Source organism: Brachycentrus maculatus, unplaced genomic scaffold, assembly GCF_059751285.1.
Source record: "Brachycentrus maculatus isolate JH-2025_06_01 unplaced genomic scaffold, ASM5975128v1 h1tg000212l, whole genome shotgun sequence".
NCBI classification, from domain to species: Eukaryota; Metazoa; Arthropoda; class Insecta; order Trichoptera; family Brachycentridae; genus Brachycentrus; species Brachycentrus maculatus.
In genome coordinates, this window is record NW_028280963.1 from 395,680 (window position 1) to 416,435 (window position 20,756).

At 29.5% G+C, this 20,756-nt stretch overlaps 2 protein-coding genes across 2 annotated transcripts; both read left to right on the forward strand.

Annotated features, from left to right (window-relative positions):
• The first annotated feature begins 202 nt into the window (after window positions 1-202).
• On the forward strand, window positions 203-6,223 carry LOC148307048 (membrane protein BRI3-like). The gene is made up of 2 exons (XM_088264018.1): window positions 203-357; window positions 4,010-6,223. The coding sequence occupies exons 1-2, from the start codon at window positions 294-296 to the stop codon at window positions 4,312-4,314; spliced, it is 369 nt and encodes a 122-aa protein (XP_088120144.1). The 5' UTR covers window positions 203-293; the 3' UTR covers window positions 4,315-6,223.
• Window positions 6,224-14,550: 8,327 nt separating this feature from the next.
• b (glutamate decarboxylase-like protein black) lies at window positions 14,551-20,543 on the forward strand. The gene is made up of 3 exons (XM_088264005.1): window positions 14,551-15,321; window positions 16,730-17,097; window positions 19,503-20,543. Exons 1-3 carry the CDS (start codon window positions 14,668-14,670, stop codon window positions 20,098-20,100), a joined length of 1,620 nt encoding a protein of 539 aa, XP_088120131.1. The 5' UTR covers window positions 14,551-14,667; the 3' UTR covers window positions 20,101-20,543.
• Window positions 20,544-20,756: the final 213 nt, after the last annotated feature.

Below are 20,756 nucleotides of genomic sequence, written 5' to 3' on the forward strand. Positions count from 1 at the left end.
ACTTGAATTTTAAATAATTTATCATTTGTTTTCAAAAGCTGTGATTAAATATTTCTTAATAAATAAAAAATACAATTGAAATTTGTATTTTTAATATATATTTTTTTTACTTACATTCATACAACTTACCCCGTAACTATAAATTACATTTGGAAGGTTTTGGAAGATATGAAGGTTGGCGGCCCATGTTGTTGTTTATGGCATTATTTGTCATAATATTATACAGCTGATGTGTTTTCATTTATTGTATAATTTCTAATTGTCTAATCTGATTAACACCGGATTTACAAAAGATGGATAAGAGTTCAGCGCCTCCTCCCAATCCACCTCCATATTCGGAAAATCAAGGAATCCCTGGTAAGAACATACGATGCATATGATAGGTTTCTTGGAGTACTTTCAATACTTTTATTGTTCAATATATTTCGCCGTTCATATTTTGAATCACGTGTTTCCTGTGATTGCTGTTTTGTAAAATTTGATTGTAAAATTGCTGTTTTTTTTCTCCCTTTTACAGCGATAAATATACATATATCATATGCAATGAAATATACGTTAATCAATTATTGTGTATAAGAATCTTCTTGAGCTTTATTATTACCTCGGGTCTGTTTAAATTGATTTTTTTTACTAAAATATTGCAATAAACTATCGCAATTAACTAGTAACCTATTCAGATGAACCATCAAGCAATATTACGCTTCACTCCAAAATGCTTGTGATTTGCTAAAGCATCACTTTTTTCAGAATATAAATAATTATCAGATATTATACATCCCGTTTAATATGCCTATATGACATAGGATGTTTGGTACTGTGAAACCTCTATTTATCATTCCTCGAATAATCGTTTTCCCGGATGTGTCGTTTATTTCTTCTATCCCGAATTAATTTCATACTAAACTAAACCGCATCGATCGTTTCTGTATCACCATTTACCGCATTTATCGTTCGAATTAAGCTGCATATTTGATACATTTTGTCTGTTTTTTTACATTCTTTACAATTTTCTTACATTCAATGGCAACTTATGGAATAGAAACTATTGAAAGCTTTTGTAACCGATAGCAGATCGATATTGATGAAAAGGAGCCGCTGCCTGTACCTGCATTTCCAGAAGCGTGCACACTCTTTGAAAGAAAACTTTCTACAACACACATTCAACAACCGATGCTGAAAAAATACAATTTGCAAAGCCGAAAATATACTATTGACTTACGAAAATAAAACAGTTTAAAATCAAAAGTATTTTTTAAAATTCTATTCAGGTTTGTATTTTTTTTAAATAAATACATTTGCATCTGAAACATGTATTCTTCTTAGAATTTTAGCCTATGAATGGCTATGCAGATTGGGAGGACGGTATCTTTACTCGGTTGTATCTATTTGCGTATTGACCTCTTAATCCCGCATTCATAGTTTATTTTAATAGGTCCCTTTAAAAACGATAGATAGAGGTTTCACTGTATTTGTAATTTTAATCCTATAAAAGGAAAAACAATATTTGAAATTTTGATGTTGTATGCATGAATAAAAATTTCATAGCTTTTAGATCATAGCACCAAAGAATATGAGTACATTTTACATGGTTACTAAAGCTTTGCACATAATGTACCCACTTATATGTATACTTATGTTAACAGTGGAATGCATACATTTTCCATGTAGTAGTGTGCATATCACATTTCAAGCCGGTATCAGATTACTTATTCCTACATTATCTAGTAAAAACAAAACACTGTTACAACACATCTAAGTTAGTACAAATAAAACCTGTTTATCGCAATATTAAAATTATTTGTATTACTTTAAATAAAATATAATACATGCTTTAAAATATTTCTCTAAAAATTATTAGACACAGATCTCTTTTTACCTGGTTCACCCCTAGTGAACTTATTAATTTTTTTACTAGTTTAATTATGTATTCAAATCCTAAAGCAATCTTATTTCTTGATTTTTTTATTTCATATAAAAATACAAATCGCTCACTCCTTTCAAGAACGTCATAAATCAAAAAACTTGGTTTTTCAGGAGAACGTTTTTAAAGTTTAAAAATATTTTATACGTAATACAATGTATTAACAATAATTATCAAGCCACTTATTAAACTTTTCGCTGTGCAACAGATCTTTTTAAGTAAAACCTGAAGGTTTTTTCTCAATCTGAAAAATATTTAGTTTATGTATTTAAAAAAATTATTAAACACTAACTTTTCTTCAAAATGCAAAAACAACACTTTCTGCCCTGTAAAGGGTAAATATTAAGTCAAAAATATGCCTCTTTTGCTGGGATATAGTACATTTTCTGGGCATTCCGAAAACATACACAACTGAAAATTGACGAATTTTGATTTATGACGTTCTTGAAAGGAGTGAGCGAAATGTGTTTTAGTTATCATTTACACACATTTCTATATATTTTTTAAATGTACGTTTGACCTATCAACCTATTTATTTTATTATCTCAAATACTTGTGGTCTGATAGCTGTGAGATAAGATAAAATGAGTAACAACCAGGCATTTATAATTAAAAACTTCGAGTAGCTAAATACATTTTTTATTTTTATGTTTGTATTTCAAATATATATCTATAAACAACAGCTTTGCCAAAAAGAGGTATGATGAAGTATTTTCTATCAATGCAGTTAAAACTGGTGCATTAAAGTTCTCACTCCCGTTAGTTCCAACTACCAGTACGAAATATGTACTAAGAGAATAGGATCCACAAACTCACGAGAACAGTTCAATATAAGGACTATAATTTGCTATTATAAGTCACTAAATACACGAGTCTAATGGTGAGAAGCGTACTTATGACTACGATTTCAGTATATTAGCCGAAATAAGTTTCATCAGGTATATCTCTATCTATTTTTGTACAGATTTTAATAAAAATAGTACCAAATATTGTTTTTTATTTCTTGAATGTTTTTCGCAGATACTTTGTGGCACATTTTAAAAACTTTAATAAAATTAACTGTATAAAATTAAACTACTTTGTTTTAACCACTTTTTTATTGGTATACTTTATCCAACCGGTTTCGACAACAACCTTGTCATCATCAGGGTTTATGGACTAAATTCTATAACATTGAAATGCTCATAATTAATTACCCTTCCCTTACTTAAAACTTCCACTTTTTTATATTTATCCATTTGCTAACTTAATAAAACTTTTTTATTTACAAATTATTTTAACAAAGTAATGATTTTGATTAATTTTTATAAGCGTTTCAAATATCCTAATTTGTAATCCATTTAATAATTACAATTACTTTATCAATGTTCTATATTTGTTACTTAAACAAATGCAGTTTTACAGATATATTATTAGCAGTTTGTAAATATGGTTCATTGTTTACTGTACTAACATAAGACATGTATTTAACATAGTATCATAGTGTAAACAAGCACACATATTGCACCCAATAAAAATAACCTAATGAAAAATATTCACCTGTAAATTTGTATTGGACCCATTTAAAATTTTCAATGAACTTGTGATAAAGTAACATTTGGACATTGCCGTAATTGTTACCAGAACTCCCGAATTAATTTTTCTTACTTTTAAGACAGTGAAATGGAATTTTTTTTAGATTAAAAGTGCAGAAATGGGGTAATACCACTCGAGAAGAATATCGTATTTAACATACTCAACGTATGAAGGGATTTAAAAAAAATATCTTTGTATTTATAAAAGTTAATAGTATTAAACCTTTTCTTCCTGTAGCGGACACTGGCTTATCACGACTTGCTGCCATAGACCGCATGGCTCATGATGGAGAATATGTAATTTTTTAAACACGCAATGACATCACACGTCGCACCATTGCAATGTTTTCACATCATTTGAAATAACGGTGGTTTTAAACATTCTATCATCTCCCTTTTTTCTTCATAGATTTTAATAAGAACTTTTGTACCAATTACCTTAAGTTTTTTTTATTTATTCATATGCTAATAAGGATTTTAAAAATCCTCAATAATAATTTGATTGATTTTGCAGGAGTACATCAAACATTCAGCGGGGCACCTCCGCCATACCAACAGCAGCCCCCGGGTTACCAAACCAATTTCACGGTGCCCCCAACGGGCTACGTACCTTCGTACGGAGCCACACAGACTCACATTATCATCACTCCGCCGATTGTGGCCGTTGGAGCTTGCCCCGCATGCAGGGTCGGTATACTGGAAGATGACTTCACATGTCTAGGACTGCTTTGCGCCATTCTGTTCTTCCCCATTGGAATCCTATGCTGCTTTGCCCTGAAAAATCGACGCTGTTCCAATTGTGGAGCCTACTTCGCCTAATAAGAAAGATGTTATAATTTTTTTTTACCCTGTGTACACAATAATCATATTAAGCTTAGTAATAAGAGCCTGTCACGGTGTGTCTATCCACGATTAATTTTAACTATCTATGATAATCTCCTAGGTTATTCTTTTGTTTACTTTTTGATATCAAATTTACTTCATTTGAATATTGTCAGTAATTCATCTCGATCTTCATTTGAATATCATTTGTAACATAATCTCAAATATAGAGATGTTTTAATTGCTGCTCAGAACATGCTTTGCATGTTTGTATCAATTATATTTTAAAAATTGCATAACATATTTAGGTACATCAATATTTTTTTTCAGTGTTAAAAAAATTCTTAAAAACTACTAAGTTGTATTTCCTAAACATTTGACATTTTGGATTACTTCACATCCACCTATACATATTACATCAAACAAATTACAAGTACTTATGAAAATGTCAAGAGAAAACATAACCATAATGTTTTAAATAGGCAATCAAAATTTTTGTAGAATAGTTGGTATACATTATTTTGAAACTATATGAAGTTTTTTTTAAAGTTTTATCGCCAATTCATTAATGTTTATAATGTTTATGATTCCACAAATAACCGAGATATAACAAAACTAATGAGTACAGATTTTTTAAACTGTTGACTTATGACTCAAATACATACATGTAATATTCTTTTTTATAGACAATTTTTTCACACTATACTGTTATTATTGATGATTTAAATTCTAGATAATGTTCGTTCATTAATAATTAACTTAGCAACACATAATATTAACTAATTATCTTAAATAGTATCAATAACTACCTTTACATGATTCAGTGTCTAAAGGCATTAGCCAGACTCGGAAAAGCATACAGCTTATGCTGTGATGAAGAACATCGAACATATATTTTTAAAAGTTGTATGCACCAAGCCTGCCATTTATCACAGGATTTTTCCCGTGAATGGATTGTAAAACAAATTATATGATCAAGATGTGTAAAGGTAGCTCTTGTGAATTTCTTATGGTTTAAGCTGAATGGATTTAAAGAGATTTGAAAAACAAAATATTTTCATGACGATCATTTTGATAAAAATCGCACGAAGAGTGACAAAGCAAGGAGGAGGTACAAAACATAAAATTGCTAACAATTTGAGAATTGTGACTGTGCATATGAAATGTTATGATAATATGTCAAATAAAATGGTTTGGTAAAAATACAATGCATTGCATTTTTCTCTTTAATTTTTTTAATTGAAGAATTGTATACTGAAAACTGTGTAAAAAGTGGTAGAATTTGTTGAACGGGGTGCTTCGTAATAAAAAATATATTCTGTATTTTTATAAAATTAGATTTTTTATACATTTCAATTAAAAAAGAAAAATGTATGTTAATTTTATTTTTATTCTTCTTAAAGGCAAATGTGTGCGCTTATGATTTATACTACTTACTTCATTATATCTCCTTAGATAATCAGGTAAAAATATATATTTTTTATTGTTGGTGTTTTGGGTTATATAAAAAATCCGTAAACTAAATTATAATATATTCTTGGTGTACATTGTAGCATGAAATCATTGTTTTGTGATTAATTTTTTGTCATAAATATCATTTATTTTAAATAGACAATCACTTTAAAAGTTTTATTGTTTATTCTAGTCTTTGGTCAAATATGGGAAATAAATAAAAATATTAGTCACCAATATTTTGGTATTGTAATGGATCTAAATATATCTCACTTCGATCACAGCCTTAAACACTTGTTATCCGAGATCTTCACTGTTTGTTATCCATGTTAAATATTTAAATATATATATTTTGGTTCGGTATTTATCCTTTTATAGTATAGAACACATTTCATATATAATTATATTACAACAGAATGTATTTACTGTGATAAAATAAATATTTTCTACCTTATAGCCTATTTTATTATGACCGAAACATTTTGTCACACGCCATTAAAAAGATGTTTTAATTAAAATATTTTTTACGCTGTAAGGGGTTAATGTCTGGAACCTTACATGGCATTAACTCCCGCCTAGAGTTAGAGTAAGGGTCGATGATTCTCACTTCCAAAAAGTTATAATGACCAGTTATTCATTATCACTTTTAAAAAATCCAACAAATTATTAACGATATGAGAGGAAACAATAAAAACGTTAATGAGCTCTACGATTTTTGTTTAGATTTACAGAGTCTGTGTCCAGTTACGCAACAACGCCCGAATAAACAGGTGCCGTGGCGTTAGACGTTGACTCGTTGGGTAAGACGCTTGACTATACTGGCGTAGAGGGTTCGATCACCGTCAAGTGCAAAATAAATCAAGAAAGATTTATTTTCAATTGGTCTGGGTGCTTGTGGTGTATTTTTCATATTTATCTTCCCCATCCTTACTATAAAAAAGACAACTTACCTTAAGATAAGCCTCTAAAAGTAGAGGCTTTGCAGGTTTTTTTTTTTTTAAATGAGACAAATTTTATAAAAATTAAGCTCTGAAAACTACAGAAATATTATTATTTAACGATTAGAATTTTAGGACAAGTCTTAAATATGCTATTCTAAGATAATGGGACTTCATCTAAAGAGGGCACCGAAATTAGTTAAATTAATTCAACTGCCAGCGAATTGCGACTTTTTTATGATTCACATAAGCAATGTGTTGTTAAAAAATAATTTTCCATCTGTAATTGAACTGCTGTTGGATATTTTTGGTTGCTAAAAACCGGATATGTATTTATAATAAATAATAATAGCTCCCAACTCGCGCTCGAGTATATTGTCTTCGGCATGTGGGGCTCTATCTATGAGTGCATGTGGCTGAACATGCTAAGCCGCGCGCGGAGACCTCGTGAACACCGTTTACGGAGCTTCTCCATCCATCTGTCTAGCCCGCGACACCAAGTCACTCAATTCATCAATTCCCGCCAACCTCAACGTGGCGTTCAATTGGTCCTTTTACCTTTTTACCTTTGTACTACGCTCTTTGCTTTCGTCTTGCTTCGAGAAGCTCACCAAACAAAACAACCAAAAACCGGATATTTATAAGGAACTGTTGAATTATCATGACAGTACGTCACACTTTTTGCGTGTATTTCTATACGCATATTTGAAATGACACTTATTGTCGCCACGCCTACTAACAAAAGAGCGCGCGCGCCAATTTTAAAATTATAAACACAATTTTTTCTGCTGTTTAAAAAACAAATCATAAAATTAATTTAACTTATTTCATTTTTTTTGGTCTTTTACTTCTCATATTTAAGTAGCTTTTTATCAAAAGAAATTTATTCATATTAAAATTTTGTTATTAAAAAATAAAAAATATATAAAAGTCCATAAAATCATGTGTGAATAATAAATCAAATGAAAAACTTAAAATCTTTTTACGTACTCGTACATCTCACATTGATTTTATATTTTAAAGCGTAATTTTATTTCATTTTTATGAGAGCAAATAGCAAATGAATAATCTAATACGTTGAGTCACGGTCGTCGTTATTATTATATAGGTAACTGTTTTCTTTATTCATTCGTTCTGTATTCTTCATTGCACACAAATAAGTATTAGGTACTTTGTATTTAATGGTTGTGACATATATTTTGAATGACTACACTGCACTCGAAACAACATCAAGCTAAGCAAATTATCAATATTTATTTTGAGAAAGTGCACCAGTCACCCTTCATTGCCATTCAGAATAATGCAAATATGTAATAATAATATCGTAAATGGTCGTAATTCAGCATGGATGTAGTATTTACCGATTTAAAATTGCAGCAATCTTATGACACTGAAATACGAAGTTATTTCAATCTAACACGTATACCTACTCGTTAAACGAGTTTTTCTGAGGCTGACAAAAATTTAGTTATTGAACTTTTATAATAATAAATGTAGTTAGGTAACATTAATTTCACAAAAATATAAATTAAAAATCTTCTGGAGCCCAAAATATAAAAATGAAAAATAACTTCTCCATAGATTTTCCTATGTATATATATATATATATATATATATATATATATATATATATATATATATATATATATATATATATATATATATATATATATATATATATATATATATATATATATATATATATATATGTATATATATATATATATATATATATAATATATATATATATATATATATATATATATATATATATATATATATATATATATATATATATATATATATATACATATAAACATAGATACATAATTAAAAGAATAATCAATATATGTTTATTGTGCAGAAAATATTTATATAAATATTTGTTAGTTGCCTGAGAAAATTTTCCTTGCCTATTATGTACAAAGATTTATAGCATATTTAGTTTACATCTCTTAAAAATTAAAGTAGATGTGTATAGTTTACAGTAAATGAATAAAGTTGATCTCTCATATATGTTTATATATATATATATATATATATATATATATATATATATATATATATATATATATATATATATATATATATATATATATATATATATATATATATATATATATATATATATATATATATATATATATATATATATATATATATATATATATATATATATATATATATATATATATATATATATATATATATATATATATATATATATATATATATATATATATATATATATATATATATATATATATATATATATATATATATATATATATATATATATATATATATATATATATATATATATATATATATATATATATATATATATATATATATATATATATATATATATATATATATATATATACATATAAACATAGATATATAATTAAAAGAATAATCAATATATGTTTATTGTGCAGAAAATATTTATATAAATATTTGTTAGTTGCCTGAGAAAATTTTCCTTGCCTATTATGTACAAAGATTTATAGCATATTTAGTTTACATCTCTTAAAAATTAAAGTAGATGTGTATAGTTTACAGTAAATGAATAAAGTTGATCTCTCAAAAAACAAAATAGAAGACAACAATACAATGGATTCAATATCTTACAACAATCAAAATCCGTCACATAGCTCATTTATTATTTTTATTCTTCTTGTCACATTTTCCAAATAAGACACCACCAAATCTGATAGATCCTTATGTCCCAATGCCTCATCAATTTTTGTCAACTGAATAGCCTCTTTTGCACATTATGTTTCCAATTAAAATCTCTCCCTTTCAAAAATTGGACATACCCACACCAAATGAGGGACACCTTGTGATAACGTCTCATCACATTCACAGTAGCATTTTGTCTAATTTTAAAACAGAAGAGGCATTCTCGAAACCGATTCACGCATTTAAGAATAAATAAAAATAGTGATAATATTTGAAACGCATGTGAGGCGATATTCAATAAACATATTTTTTGAGGAAATAATGAATAATATTCTCATCTATCGAGGCCCAATCGATAATCAACAGCCCTGAAGCCAAACACTCAGCTGGAGTGTCCGTCACGGTCTATTAAATTTCTAGAGGTCTGAACACAGAAAAAAACTATTGATTGGCTGTACATAAAATAAATTAGTTAATTTTAAGTATAATCGGTTGACCTTAAATGATTTGCGGTCCATTTTTCATCAATAATATGTACTAATAATATTAATAAATAATTATTCAAATCGATCGGTACCTTTACTGTATTCCAAAAGTTTTAAACTGTTGTGCAGTTCGTAATGAGTTTATTAATAATAATTAATATATATATATATACATATATATAAATATATATATATTTATATATATATATATATATATATATATATATATATATATATATATATATATATATATATATATATATATATATATATATATATATAATATATATATATATATATATATATATATATATATATATATATATATATATTTATATATATATATATATATATATATATATATATATATATATATATATATATATATATATATATATATATATATATATATATATATCTTCTAACACTTCTATTCATTTCTATTCTAACACTTATCCGCACTCAATTGTGCACAGGGCACTGCATCGTATTTACTCAGTGTCATCTTGATCGTTACTTACATGAAGGCAAGGTGATAGTCCAGGGTAATATTAAATAAATATTAGAGTGTAAAATCACTACATCATACGTGAGTAAAATAATATTTCTGTGATATAGTGACTTTTTTATACGTAAAACCCACACTAAAATTTGATGAAATGATCTTTTTTAATAAACAAAAATTTCATTTAAAATATAATAATAATAAGTAAAGGTCAAGTCATGAATAATTTAGAAAATTTCGAAATACATAAAAAATTTAATTCAGATAAAACGTTAATTAATAATATACTGTTTCAAAATACGTCACCATTATTTTCAATGTTTCCTTTTACAAAAATCAACCCCCCCCTTCCCTATATTTATTAACCTATATATACCCCTAAATATAGTTTGGTTCGTTAGTTTTAATTTTTACCAGAAGATGAAAACATCTGCAAGTTTTCAAAACTAGTCGTATTTATACATAAAGCTCATTAAAGTGGTTTATTCAAGTGTTAATTTTTTTTTTAAATGCTCAACATATCTTTCCATAAAGTTAATGCCGAATCAATAAATAATATATAATAATACACCAAATATTTGAAAACGCTGTTAAAAAAAAAAACACCATAAGTTTATGATGTTAAATAACACTAAATTGGTACGTACATAATTATATATGAAGTCAATAGCTACACGTTTAGTATGGACTGCGGACGACAAGTTTTTTACACGAATAAATCTAGAGCTTCCGGATCGTGAGTTCGATTCCCTAATCCGGAAACGACGTTGTCCTTAAATATGCGCAGAACCAACACCTAGAGATAATAGCATTTACGCAGTATTGTATTGAGATTATAAAACTAATACGAAATAGAGAAAGAAATCGAGCATAGTGAGGAATGTTTACAGTGAGCTAGTAACAGTTCTTTTATTGATGTTTTTAAAAATATATAATATGTTAATAAAATAAAACGAGTTATCAATAAATTACTGAATATGGCAATATTGCAATACGAATGTAACATTCAACAGTTGAACAACCTCTTTATTCTTCTAATGCGATTAAAAGCCTTGTCTTTTTTAGTATATAAAAACGTGAATTCAGATTATGGACAAGAATGATTGTAATTATTAACACCAAACTGATCGAAAGAAGGTCACTGCAGTCGAAAAGCTAAATTCTCATAAATAAGTCGTTAGTATGTAGATAGATAATACAGTGGTGCCTCGCGTTACGATCACAATATGTAGATACTCGTACATGACAGTGGAACCTCCGGTTACGAATTTCGTTAGTTAGTAAGAATTCGGGTTACGAGCAAAAATCCAAAAGATTTTTTTTTCAATTTTTGAAGGAACTTTAGGTAATGGAAGGGTTTCGCATAATAGACCGGAATGGCCAATAAGGTGTCATTTGTTGCTCCAGATCCAATCCACAAGATTAACAGCACTGAAAAAGAAACAAGGTGTCGCCTTCTTCGCAAACTATATTTCGGAGACATCACCGCGGAACAGTCGGAACAGCTTCGTAAAAAACATTTAATGGACGGAGGCAGAAAAAAACTTTAGAGAGAAATGAAAGAAGAGGGAATATTTTCATGTATCTATGAATACATAGATAGTACAGAGTGGCGCATAATTAATCTCCCTATCGAAATATGTTATAATTTTTGCAAATGGCATTGCACGTCAATCATATTTCACATTTGTAAACTAAATAGCTGCAGTATATGTATATATTATTTAAACCTATACACCATTGGGTGGTGATGAGGGTTTGAAGAAGAAGAAGAAGAGATGGATAAGATCTTGTCATTCAGATGATCCTCATTAGTAAAACCGCATTTCATTATCTAAAACGGGAACAATATAACAATGAATCTTCGGATGAGGAGGGAAGGAAGATCGACTACTCGCTGATTCATGGATTGACTGATAAATTGTGCAGCAAGAAGCCAACGACCAAAAATGTGAAAAACCGTCAGAGATTTTGTTATCGTGTGTTCGTAACCCGAGGTTTTACACTATATGAATTAGATTTATTTAAATGTGTTGTGCTGTTTTTTTATGTTTAAAAAAAAATTATAATTTTAATCATAAGCGTAAGCACCTACACATAATGCATATTTAAATAGATATGTGTACATTTAAATTTGCATTGTGTGTATACACATTTTCAGATGCAAATATTTCAAGTGCTATAAATTTTATTATCTTTTTATTTTTATTTTGTTGTCTTAAATGGTGAATTAATATGTACCATTCGCCAATATCAGGAAGGAAGTGGATAGTGGATAGTGAATAATCTCTACAATATAAATACATAATTTTAATGTAAAACCACTTTATCGGTTATATCGACTTCATTAGTAGGTATTTATTGATTAAGTGTTAGGAACTTTGTTTATTCAATAACAATGATTACTTATTAATAATAAATATTGTTAACCTGAGGTCCTTTGTTTACATCATATTCATCCCATTGAACATATTCCACTCCTATGCTCACGAATCTGGAATTCAATACCTTACCATCATACGATCACCATCGAGTTACTACCGCTTCGATTCGATACGGTGCCCTATGCAGCAGAAAGGTGCAAATAGGGGCCAGAAGAAATCTTGTCTTTAGAATCTGAGATTTATTTCACAATAATAATGAAATTTAAAAAATATATATTAACATCAATTTGTTAATTGTTTCTTACTTGAGTCAGGAATCATTTTGCTTCAAGCTTTGGATATGAACGATGTATGAGTATGTGTACGAATGATTTTATTTTCATGACTAATATTTTCCAAGAATAAATCAGCAGCAAAAATTACAAGAAACTAAATCATAATATAAACTTGTTATTTTCCTTATATTGTAATTGTAAATAATTTATGTAAGGACAACAGTCCCTTCTTACACAAATTATGTCCTTTGTCTTATTTATAAATGATTCACGGTGTATTACATTTTTTAAATCTGGCCAGTTTTTAAATAATGGATTGATTAAGATAAATCTTATACATATGTAGATCTAAATATTATACATGTTGATTCATTCGGGAATCAAATCCTAGATCTTGTGCATACCAAAACAACCTGTTTACACTCTACTACATAATATGTAGGAAAACATATGTATTTATACGACATGCAAAAGTACAATATAATTTAATTAATTGATTTTATATTCTACCCATTTAAGAATAAAGAAACGCGATTCTCGATAATGTTTTAATCGGTTTAATGAATTATTCATTACGGTCATTTTTTACTCTAAGAGCAACCTCGAAATAAAGTGCTTTTTGTACGTGTTTAAGATTAATTTAAACAATAAATGAATTTTAAACCCATTATAGATACTTCAAATGAATGCATAAATTATTAGCTATAAATCTACAGCTCTAAACATAATATGCAATAACTGTAATAATTCATTATCTGCTTAATAGTTTTCAACACAAATAATAACTTAACAATTACAACCGCATTTAAAAAAATATCTGGAAAATCCTCCAAATAATAAGGCGTCAATGGGCAATATGATTTTACATACCAGATCAATGATTTGGACATTTCATTAGAAACAGATTTTATCAAAGTAAAAATCTTCTCAATTAATTAATCGATTAAGATTTTGAATTAAATAAAATCCATCAATTAATTTGTTATTATTAATAAAATAGAGTACCTTTGGGTTTAATGTCCTCACCTATATACAATAATACTAGCACAATATTTTGTTCAGCCGCCTTACATTATTCACAAAAATATACAAATCTAAATTTCTCATTTTATTTTACAATGATTCCTTAGATTTAGCATTTTGACATTGAAAACGATAAATAACGAAATATGTTTGTGTAAGTACCTATAGTTTATTTAGCCAGATAAAAATATTTGAATATTTTGGAGAAATAATTGCATTTCTTATATAAACGAGTAAGTGGTAGGTATGCAGTATAAAAAGTTATAGTAAGCAATTATTCAAATAGTTTTGCATATCAATAAAAAAAATTATGGTTACCGCGGAAATATAATCACTGGTCAGCCCCGGTGGGAAAGCCCTAATTATATCCCGAAGTTATCCGAGAACTATGGTGCGGTGGGGGGTAATGGCCTTCCTCGACTACCAAAGCCACACATTTTACAGAAAACTCAAACAACCTTACATTACATCTCCACTTTCAGTTTGCAGTATTTAAATGCTCCGAAGGCTGGCCTGGCGTTCATTGTACGCCGGTCGCGTATAGTGCCGCACAGCTCTCCGCTCCGGATTAATAGCCCGCTTCGTCCGCAGATACCAGTCAAGATGCCCGCAAACACACTCGATCTCTTGGACCTGAGGGTGGAAGACCCTCCCACAGACAGCGGCTCGTGTGGCGCGACATCTTCCGAGGACGAATGCTGGGTGCAGCCGTACCGGCCCAAGGAGGAGCAGGAGCGGTTCCCCACTCCGGCCTGGTTCTCCAGCCTACCTCACAGATCCAGGCATGAAGACTTCTTCAGGAAAGCGGTCGACATACTCATCGAGCAAGCCGTATTCCGAGGAACTTCCCGAGCAAACAAAGTGACCGAGTGGAGAGATCCGGAAGAACTTCTAAAAGCGTTGCAATTGCACCCGGAAAGCAAAGCGGAAAGTCAAGAAAAACTGCTAGAAAGGATGGAAAACATTATCAAGTATTCTGTCAAAACCGGCCATCCGTACTTCGTGAATCAGCTATTCTCCTCGGTGGATCCTTACGGGTTGGTCGGCCAGTGGCTGGCAGACGCCCTGAACCCGAGCGTGTACACCTACGAAGTAGCTCCGGCGTTTGTTCTGATGGAAGAAGTTGTGCTGGCGGAGATGCGCTCTATCGTGGGGTTCCCGGGGGGGCAGGGAGATGGGATATTCTGTCCCGGTGGCTCCCTCGCCAACGGATACGCTATTAGCTGCGCCAGATATTTCTTCAATCCCGATGTCAAGGTAAAGACTGTTTGTTTTATTATTATTATACAAAAGTTTGTGCTGTACATATTATTTTGTCTTTGAGTTTAAAATATGGCAATCTTTTGAACTTAATCCATCTCTGCCTACTCATTTTTTTCTTCATATTTCTCATCCACTTTTTTCTTCACATTCTAACCAGCCCTTAGTATTATACAACATATTTCAATAAACATATATTTTCAAATTAATAAATTAATATATCAATTAATAAATCAATCAATAAATAAATCATTTTTATGTAAAGTGCCACACTGTATGGAAATAAATAAACTCGTATTATTTTAACACACGTGATAGTAGCGAATAACTATTGATTACTCACGTAGAAAGTATTGATTATGAAATTACAGAATACTGTATAATATGATTGTTTATCGAAATCGTGTTCATTCTAACTTTCGACATAAACAATTTTATTAATTAATGATGTTGTCAATCAATATATAATTCACAGTGTTCTTTTAAGAATTTGCTAATTTCCATTTACTAATTGCCATATATATATATATATATATATATATATATATATATATATATATATATATATATATATATATATATATATATATATATATATATATATATATATATATATATATATATATATATATATATATATATATATATATATATATATATATATATATATAGGAAAATCTATGGAGAAGTTATTTTTCATATAGATAGGTACCCATACTTAAATAAACAGATACGTATAATAGACCGATGACTAAAATATGATAATTGTTTTAAATATTGATGGATATTTTCAAATATTAAAATTGCAATTTGATTAAAAGATTTCTAATATTTTAAGTAGTAGTAATTTTTTTTAAATATTTTTGTAGAGTTAGCAATTAGTAAAATTATAATAGTAATTGATCTCATTTAAATCTCCCGCCAAACAAAGGTTGCTGACCGTCGTAGTCGATAGGATTGTGATAAAATAAAAATCCTCGTTCATCGACAAGTAAAACATTTTAATTTTGGCGTAGACTTTTTAACCATCATCGTGGATTTACAAAGAAAATTAAATTTCGGCAAAAACTGAAAAAGATCCCCGGTGGGAATTTTTTTGGTTCGTGGTACCCAATTTCCTGGCGGGTGTTTTTGACGATGCGAACGACTTCGTGTTTTTCGGGAAAAGGTGTTTTCTTATTCGAGTAATATTTTGACTCGAATACTAATGATTCAATTATAAAAATCATTAAATTAATCTTATCTTAGTTTGTACCTAGGTGTAAAAATGGATTTGTTGTAAAATTATCAAATGGTTGATTTTCCCGTATTTTTTGACTCGCATATCAATCGATATCGAAATATTTACTACATATATTAAAAATGGAACCAGTTATTTATTTCCTCTTCTTTGTTTTCTTTTTAGTCGAAAGGAGTGCATGCCACAGGACGCCTTGTGTTGTTCACGTCAGCTGACGCTCATTACTCCGTCAAGAAGTTAGCTTGTTTCATGGGGATCGGATCAGACAATGTTTATCTAATCAATACGGATAAATTGGGAAAAATGGATCCTGCCCATTTAGAGTCGGAGATTCAGCGGTCCATCGCTGAAGGCGCCTCTCCATTCATGGTATCTGCCACCGCAGGAACGACAGTTCTTGGTGCGTTCGATCCTCTGCCGGAAATAGCTGATCTCTGCCAGAAATATAAGCTGTGGTTCCACGTAGATGCGGCCTGGGGAGGTGGTGCTCTAATCTCCAAGAACTACAGATGTCTCCTGAATGGTGTTGAAAGGTATCTACTATTTTATGAATAACGTTGATGTTGGAAATCCTCCGAACGACACTTAACGAATTTTCTGAGCCTAAGTCAATAAGTAATTAAATACTTACTAAAATCTCTTTTGCCCTAAGATTAATTTTTTCATTCAAGAAATAACAAAACATTTATACTGAATACACAGGGACAAAGAAAATTTAATGTAAGGGGCGGTCTAACATGTCTTTCAATTTTCCACTTTAATAAAATATAGGTTTATTATATTTTTTAATAAAGTTAATTTCAAAAATGAAGGGTATCGCGTGTAACATTTAAATACCAGTTCATTTTTGTTCAAATATATGTACTCAGTATGATTTTGACCTTGCGTAATAAGTTGCGATTGTATGTTAAGTTATAAAGCGATTGCGCTTTGAGACTTAACGTACCCATAATAATAAAATTGTTTTTTATTTTATTTTATTTAGTGACTCTGATATACACTGAAATTTAAAAAAAAGGCAAACATTTCTTTACAGATTAGCATCTAATGAAAAATTCTTTATACAAGGTACAAAATTCAGGTTGACGGTAATAATAATTTCCATAACTTTTAATTCGTACGCCCCATGGATATGTTTTGAAATGTCTCATTTTTTTTATTCTGCAAAACTACTGAATAAAGCATTTAAATATCCTTTTTAATCTTTGCAGTAATGAAATTGATTGGACGAAATATGTTAAATGACTTTATGAAGGTAAAACTAACCTCGGTATATCGGTATAACAATATTTTTCGATTAAAAAAAAATATAAAAAAATTTTTTACACACTACAGAATATTATTAAAATATATACGTACATGTATATTAATTTCCTGTCGAGCGATGAAGGAAATGTTTCATATTTGTGTGTATAAAATGATGGAATCGTGCTCTAATGATTTTTTTTGCTACAGCGACTTCAAAAAACTTGGTTTCGAAATATATTTTTTCATAAAAAATCATATCGATGAATTAGAAATTTTGTATTAATCAAACGAAGGAGTGTGAGTTAAAATCATTAAAGATGAAATTCGATGATACCTCAGTCAAACTAAAGCTAACATCATAAATCCGATCTTTCCATGTAAACAATTGTAAGTTATAACATGCATTATACTATGATAAAAAAAGCTTATATTATAACATGTATTTACATCGAAATAAATAAAAAAATAAGGCATTTCTGTCGCCTCTCAATTTTCATACTTGGCTGTTAATTAACACGAATTCAAATAACCTATGATGAATATTCAGTTAACTGGTTTTTATTTTTTATACGTAGGTTTTATAAAAATCTCAGTAAAAACTCATAAAAGTAGCATCTTTTTCAAAAGGAATAACCAACGAAACTTTTATTTTAGAGTCTTGTCTATGAGTAACTAAGAAAGAATCGGGAGGGAGAAAATGAAAAATGCATTTTTACACCCAGACTAGTACGATATAAGTATATATTCTTTTGCGATGGCGGAAATCAAACCCGCGACGCTAGTTTCGCGGTTAACGAACCATCAGGGTTGTCTTGAACGGAAAGTATATAGTAATGAACTCTATCGCTGGACCTTGCTATATTTAATTTATTAATATTCTCACGTGTTTCGTTTGTGAAACCAGTTTTTTGTTGTTTGGACTTAGCCACATACTTCCTAAATTCGTGATATTTATGCCAATATCCGTATCCGTCAAAGTTGCGAACAAATTAGCGGAAGTTAATGCGGAAATACAAATTCTCTAGAGAACACAAAATGCATACCTTCGTTTGGACTCAGGGTGAACTTGATATATCGAGAGGCTACCCATGCTAAATTAATCAAGAAGGTAGAAAAAACAATAATTTAATAAGACATGCAGGCCTATATTTATTCATAACAATAAATACGTACATATAACATATTTTAAGTATTTATATCGAGTGTGTACTTATAGTCAGAGGAAGAAATATTTTATCAGCGATGTTATGTTACCGATTTAACTACATAATGCAGATAATATCTTTAACATTACTTCTGGCCTTTTTATTTTTAATAACATTGGCATTCTAACCGGTTGTGGGTCAGTGTTATTAGTAAGTAAAATATATGGATTTTTGTGAATTATTTTTTCTTCAAATGGAAGAAAACTTATATTATATTATTATGAAAAGTTATCTTCACTAAGAGGTTAAAACGTTAACTTCCGTATGGTATCCTAGCCCTCATAACAAATTATTCTATGAATCAATGAAACTCCTATTACACTTACCATTTTTATTAGTTTTTTTTGCATTAGTATCTACTTTGTTTTAATAAATATGTAGACTAAAAAGCAGGAGAGAGAAGAAAATCATACCTACATCATCAACTTAAACCTGTAACTCAATATAATTTAATTTACAAAACGCGTTTCTTTGTATTTTTTCAGGGCTGATTCCGTAACATGGAATCCTCACAAGTTATTGACCGCTCCACAACAATGCTCTACTCTTCTTTTGCGTCACAAAGGAATACTATCAGAAGCTCATTCTGCCAGCGCCACATATCTTTTCCAAAAGGACAAGTTTTACGACACAAAATACGACACTGGTGACAAACACATCCAATGCGGAAGGAAAGCGGACGTGCTCAAGTTTTGGTTCATGTGGAAAGCCAAAGGAACCGACGGCTTGGAACGACATGTTGACAAAGTATTTGAAAACTCTGAGTATTTCACCCAAAACATAAAGGACCGAGAAGGTTTCCAATTAGTCCTTGAAAAGCCCGAATGCACCAACATTTGCTTTTGGTACATACCGCCCAGTCTTAGAGGACATCAGCAGGACGAAGACTATAAGGAAAAGCTTCACAGAGTTGCTCCAAAGATCAAGGAAAGAATGATGAAAGAGGGAACTATGATGGTGACGTACCAGCCTCAAAATGATCTTCCAAATTTCTTCAGGATTGTATTCCAAAATTCTGGATTAGAAAAATCAGACATGATTTATTTCATCAACGAAATTGAACGATTGGGATGCGACTTATAAAATGCTAACGTATCTATTTGCTTTATATAATACTATTCCCATATATCAAGGATTCCCAACAGGTCGATAAGAATTGACTATGATTATAAAAGGAAAAATTTGGTCGATTCCGAAATTTATCGTGAACGAGGAAAAAATATATAAATTGGTAATTATTGGATCTGCGTTGTACCGTTAACATGTTCCACCGATATAATTTTTCCTTACCTTAAATATATAATTTTTATAATATTAATGTTAGGAGTTTCAACGCAAAAAGGTTTGCACCCTTGGTATGATTTTGTAATAAAATACGAATCTTATGGGAAATTATAAAAGTAAGCAATGTGGAAATGATGTGTATATTGTTAAATTTAAGAAACCTAAATTATTCATACTGTTATTTAAATATTTGTAAATATGTGAATATTCCAAAAATATAAACCTTTAAAAATAAAAATAAATCGTTTATATTCTCTAATAACATTATAAAACTATACAAAAACAGGTCAAATATTTTATCCAGTATAAATAAAACAGAATCATTTTGGCATAATATATTTTTAATAAGTGAGTATACGGCAGACGCTAGGACGCTAGTGACAAAGGTGTATGACAGGGGTTCCTAACCTGTTTGTACTCTAGAGCACATTCTAAAATATCGGTAGGGTGGCGGG